The 6,490-nt window shown below is 34.9% G+C and overlaps 1 protein-coding gene across 1 annotated transcript in view; it reads right to left on the bottom strand.

Moving 5' to 3' along the window:
• LOC107660724 (metastasis-associated protein MTA2-like) overlaps nucleotides 1-4,701 on the bottom strand; it is a 28,145-nt gene extending 23,444 nt beyond the window's left edge. The window contains exon 1 of the mRNA XM_016450122.1: nucleotides 4,262-4,701. Coding sequence (XP_016305608.1) covers nucleotides 4,262-4,289 — 28 coding nt within the window. The 5' untranslated portion in view covers nucleotides 4,290-4,701. The remainder of the gene's footprint in view (nucleotides 1-4,261) is intronic.
• Between the last annotated feature and the right edge of the window lie 1,789 nt (nucleotides 4,702-6,490).

The raw sequence follows: 6,490 nt of genomic DNA, 5'->3' as shown, positions 1-6,490 counted from the left end.
GTTTGATACAACTCACTTTAGGAGTTTTTAAGGACCCGCGGGAGATCTGCATTTAAGATGGCCTGTCGGGCAGAGTGATGATACATTTTGGTAGCCCGACTGGAAAACACAATAGCCCCGGGACGTCGGGCTAGCGATTTTGCGAACCCTGTAAAAGCATTACAAAATGCAGATTTAAATGCAGTCAGTGCATTTTTTCAAATGAATCATCTATCTGTCTGGCAGTATATGCACATACAGAGCAGGATGCTCATTTAACAGACCAATGTCACCTGATATATACATTTGCCCACACGCGTGTGAGCAGAACTTTATATTTGCATCACTTGACAAGTATCCCCTTTGCATCTTCATTAGAGGTCTCAATTAACACCCCGTGAAAACAATGTAAGCTTCACTGAACCAAAACCATCTCAATTATAGTGCTGGTATGAAACACTTCCAATTCTCTCTTGCTGACAAACAATGTGGATGCACTTGCCTTGATTTTACACATAGACTTATTCACTTTTAGAAACATGCATGCCATGAGAATTTACTGACATGGCACATTTAATATTGCATCACGAGGATACAGCCCTCCCTGCACTTCACATCTGGGTTGTTACAGTAACATTTGCAACAGTAAACTATTGAAAACTGTGCCATGTTTGCATAGTAGGAGAGCGACATTCAAACCGAGAGTTCAGTGAGCACAAGCGACCGGGACAAAATGATATCTCAACATGTATGCTAGTGGTCAACCAATATGGACATTTAAAAACCCATTGCCAATAAACACATCTAGACTGTGTATGAGAGAGTTGACAGGTATATAATGGCAATATATGCATACAATTTAATGACTGCAAACGAGAGAAATTCTGAAATTAAAAATTCTTTTACACATTTAAAATGCACTACAAAAGACTGTTGGTTGGTTGGTGTTTTAACACCATGCCAGCGCCCTTGGCTGTTTTCGTGCTGTGTAACACATTGAAATAGTATAAAAGAGCAATTTAAAAACCTCAGGTTTTTAAAGTCTGCTTTAGATAGAAATTCTAAAATAGATTTAGGATTAATTCTGTTTAGAATTTCTTCTAGAGTGTCCTCCGAGTAATATAATTTCATAAAAGAACTTAAGCCAACACAATTTAATAAAATGTGTTTAAGAGACAATGGACTCTGGCAAGAAGACCATATCAGATTATCTTCACTTCATATTAAGTATTGTTGTGCGATTCTGGAATTCGGCATTGTGCATATATGATCAGATCCCAGTGATTCACTACAAAACAATAAAAACAGAAACCATTTATTATCCATTGACAAGGTTTGAATGTGATGTAGCAGTCTATTATAAGAAAGTGGTGGAGTTTATATGGACTAAATGAATGGAAAAGGGAGGTCTCAGAAGGTCAAGTTATGATATTTTAAATAAAGATTTCAAATGAAATAAAAAAAAATCAATTTAGAAAACAGAATTTTCAAGCAGATACAGCAGAAGAGACCGTTATTGGTAAATACCAGTTTTCTCAAAATGGCCAAATATCGACTAATAATACAGCCTGGCCAATATATCAGTCTAGCACTACTCAGCAAATATTGGGTGATATGTCGGCCTGTCACTAATGCACTCTAGAAAGCTCAATGACAAAAACACACTCTGATCAAATAGGTAAACCAAAAACAGAGCGAGGCGACAGCATTTAGTCAGAAAGCTTCAGATCACAGAGGTAAAATGTAGGGATGCAAGAGCTTGAGGCCAGAATAGGAGGTCAAGTTCAATGACCTAAACCTGCATCTCCCAAAACACTAGCAAACAGTAGGGCTGTCAATTTGTTTTTTCGAATATTCGTCGAATTTAAAATAAAGATTCACATTCGAATGCAAAAACGTTGCATCTTAAACTAATAACAAAACATACTTGCAGTCGCTGATTCAGAAGTGCCAGATTGTCATAGCAAAGTCGGAATTAACCCTTTTTTTTGTTTGTTTTTTTAGAAATAGCCTTTCTAGAGGGACATCTATCACCGTTGCACTCGCGTCTCGCACAAAAGCGCCGCATGTTTAGAAAGCCATGGAAAATTAATGCAAGTTCAACTTTTGAAAAAACATATCTCTATACTTTATGGCGGGTTTTCTTCCCCATCCCACTGCAACTCGTGTTTTTAAATGAAAAATGTACTGTGGCTTTCGGTCCTTTGTATTAAACTATACATACATACATGATGCTGTTTTGTTTATAGTTGTTTAAGCAACTTAATTATAATTGGTTTATAAACATTATTTTAAACATTATGCACTTTTTTTTCACAGATTGCCATATTTTTTATGCTTTGAATAAACGTGCATTAGTAATATTTTGCTCGATGTGGCCTCAGGAGAGAAGCCAAAAGCTTTTCTTCACCCTAACTGAAATTATGCATTTTAAATTAAAATATAATTCGAATTTTGCTAGTATTTAAGTAAAAAATTCGAATTTAGTTTTTCAGCCATTTTGACAGCCCTAGCAAACAGTGCAATAAAATACATGGCAGTATCTATGAAAAACCATCATTACAATACAATCCTACATAGTATGACAGCCACCATCTTAATTGTATACAACATTTAAAACGACTGTTTTGAACAGACGCAGACTCCGCCTTCCTCTGAACCTAGTCTTGAGTCATAAACTCTAATACATTTTGACAAGCATGTAATAAGTGAGTTTTTCATCCAGAACTTCCCATCAAACCCTGCCTGTTCAATCTGCAACTGCAATAAAGCAATCAGCTGCATCTGCTAAAGCAACACAGCCTGATTGCCGTGACCTATTTACAGCCGATTCCCGGATTTAAGAAAATAAAAGCACTATAATGTGCATGGTCACCATGTCATGCTGCAGTCAATGACGCTAACGCACATACAATATTATTATAAGGTAAACTGCATTACAATACACAGTGAGGAGCATCTCGCTGACAAAGGATGCTCATGCATGACACTGTACAGTAGTCTGATGGGTATCTTCATATATTAAAAACGGCATTTGGATTAGATACAACTATGTTATCATATTACATCTGCACATGCATGAGCACAGAAATTATTCACGACCCATACATAAACTTACAGTTGAAGCTACTGAATTTTTTTTTTTTATTATTGCCCTTTCTTTCTTTCTTTTTGGATTGACTTTAAAATGGACATAACAAAAAATAAATAAAAAAACAACAAAACTCTACATTCAGAACCTTATGATATTTTACTTTAATTGTGAAACCTATATATGTTGTTGTTTTTTAAATACATTACAACAAGTTTTATATTCACAAGACAAAAATGACTAAAACAAAACCCTCATGTATTACCTTTTGTAAAACTTATTTCACAATGGACTATGAAACCCTTTCAAACATGAGAAAACAAAAAAATGATGAAAATAATCAATTAAAGCTCTTTAAATGTATGTAACTTTATAAATATTGCATTTTTATTTTACTTATTTTATTCTTTATTTACTTTTATATATTTGTTGCCTTTGCATTGTTGTTGTTGTTCCTATTCCTTATTTCACATATTCTGAACTGTACAACAATGCTTTATATTTGGCTAGTTATTTTTTGCACAGTAATTAATTGTGATTAAATATAATAAATAAATAAATTAACTTATAGCTCCACTTGTGAACTAACTGGAGTCGTTTTCCTGTTCTGAACCTTTCATTGAACTCTAAATCTAGGTTCATCAAGTTCAAAATGTTTAAATGATCAATTATCCGTAAAAACAAACAATTCTTTGACCATGTTCCTTTTCAAACAGGTGACAAAAGCGAAAGTCTTTGCATCCCCTGCTGAGAGACTCCCTATAACTGAGCTGTCAAAAGTTTGACAGAACGGCACAGTTCAGGCAACGTGTACGACAAAAACTTGAATGAAACTCGAAAAAGTGAGTAAAAAGCATCGTAAGTGAATAAACTAACGGAAGAGTTCCATCATAATTAGCTGATTTGCTTGCTTGCGGCTAATTACGTAAAGAAGCAAAACTAAGAACACAAGAAAGAGAGTTTGCGAGTTTTCACATCCACGTGGATTTGGAAGTTGAGTTAAATGCATACATAAATAATTAATTAATTAATTTCGAGTTAACCCAAATGCAGCCGTAACGAAACTAGCCTAGCTCGCTTAGCAACGGGATCCCGCTCATTGTAACTAAGGCGGAAACAGCCGCTCGCGCTAATGCTAATGCTAACCCCCGCGAGCCTGCTGCTAGTGTTAGCCTTAACAATAATACTCACCTCCAACTCGGTACATGTTGGCCGCCATTCTCTCACTTTCCTAAACAAACACAATAATCACGGATTCTCTCGTTGTGTGGATAAAAATGTGTATCCAAAAGTGCTGCTGGTTCTTTATATCCTCGCGTGTACTGGCGTACTTCCCCCCGTTGCGAGACAAAGCCGGGACCCGGCACGGCGCTGCCGCTCTGGCGGGTAAAAGTTTAAAGTTTCCGCTACAATGTTTCTCCGGATGGTAAAAAAATCGCGTCTTTGTTTCGGCGCTGCGATAAAACTCCCATTGAAGCCCCTTCCAGACATTCACACTTCACACGAGCCCTTGATAGCCAGCCTGTCTCTCTCTTTCTCTTTCTCACACTCCACTCTTCCTCCCATCCTCCGCTCCCTGCTTCATCCTCCTCTTCTTCACCTCCGCTCTGTTTCACACACACACGCGCAACCCCTTCTTCAACGTCATCTTCGGAAGCTCACAACGTCAACTTCGGAAGCGCATAACGTCACTTGGAATTCGACAAACTCCCGGGAAACAGAAACCTGACCTCTGGTAAATAAGTACTATTAAAAAATCAAGACATTATATAAAGTATTTTTTTTTTTCTAAGGGGCAGCATGCGGTTATTATAGATTTATTTTGTGGCACCAAGTTAATGTGGAGGGGCTTATCCCACTTTAGAAATCAAAATAGAATTTCATTGATTATTATTTATTATTAGAACGAACTTTGCATGTACATACATGGTTATGTATACATACATACTGCATAAGGATATCAAACTCATTAATCGTTGAATGTCGTTTTTCTTTTTTAATGATTTATTGTAATTCACAGGTGTACATTATTTGTTATTCTGAAAACAACAAAATAAAAAAGAAACAGAAACTTGAGCGTTTAAAAATAAAAATAATTTCAATTAAATTTTTTAATAAAAACCAGCACCATGAGACTACTGTGCATTAAAAAAAAAAAAGTGTAATCAGTTGTCAGACAAATAAATAAATACATTTGCATACACCTTAAGACCTATTAAAGTTTAATTTCATTACTTTTAAACTAAAAATGAAATTTCTCATATTTTATGCAGGTATATGATAGCCAATCGTGCAAACGATCAGAAATGTTCACTTGCAAACATAACGTAGAATCAGGTTAGGATAGTGAAAAGTGGTGCAATACTTCCCTCTATAGACTTACAGACAGCAACGCAATCTGTTATTAAAAAAAGTCTTGCTCCAATTGTCCTCTAGGTGGCGTTTCGTAATACTAAAACTGATTCGCCTCAGTAACTGTATGGCATTTAAAGCACACACAGACAAAAACATTACTTTAAAATTTATTTATTTGATTAAAAATAACAAAATTTCACATTGTTTAACAAGCTGTAAAAGCTGACTTGATCGATAAAAGACAAGCCGGTTACATTTTATTTCGATAGTCCACTTTAGACATTCTACTAACTATAAGTAACTTTGTAACTACATGTCAACTAATTCTCATTGATTTGCAACTACATGTCTACTAACTATCAGAGTAGACTGTTAGGGTAGGTTTAGGGTTAGTAGAATAAGTTGACAAAGAAAGTGTTAGAAGATATTAAGCAGAGTCTACTAATACTCTACTAACTGCTAGTTGACATGTAGTTGCAAAGTTACTTACTGTTAATAGAATGTCTAAAGTGGACTATCGAAATAAAGTGTTACCGACAAGCCTTTTGGAAGTTTTTGGACAGAGGACATATTCCTGATAGCAAATAAAGCATTGATTATCCTGCTGCCCATAACACAATGCTTCACAGAGACATGATTTATGGTTAATAATGTAATGTCAGACAATTATGCATATAGTATTTAATGACCGGAAAAACAGTAGATGATTAAAATAAGCATATGAAAAGCAATATGAAGTAAACAAGCACATGTAAACTTGAAATACACTGAGTAAAGCATGATACATGTAAAAACTAGAGATTAATTTCATTGAATACATCCTTGTCTCACGATGTTGAAATGTGTTGAAGTGTTGAATTTCACAATTGTCAAAATTCACATTTTTTTTCACAATTCACAAAAGTAAAGAAAAAAATGTCATTATTTAAAAAAAAAAAAATGTTTGCATTAAGAACATAAACATGTTTAAGACCACCACAATTTTTTAGACTTATTATTTTTCCTTTTGATTTTGGAATGCAAGAATACATTTCTTTAAAAAAAAAAAAAAAAAAAAGAAAATTT

Source organism: Sinocyclocheilus anshuiensis, unplaced genomic scaffold, assembly GCF_001515605.1.
Source record: "Sinocyclocheilus anshuiensis isolate Anshui unplaced genomic scaffold, SAMN03320099.WGS_v1.1 scaffold1823, whole genome shotgun sequence".
Classification (NCBI taxonomy): domain Eukaryota; kingdom Metazoa; phylum Chordata; class Actinopteri; order Cypriniformes; family Cyprinidae; genus Sinocyclocheilus; species Sinocyclocheilus anshuiensis.
The sequence above is the reverse complement of the archived record's forward strand: the minus strand, read 5'-3'. Positions and strand labels throughout refer to the sequence as shown.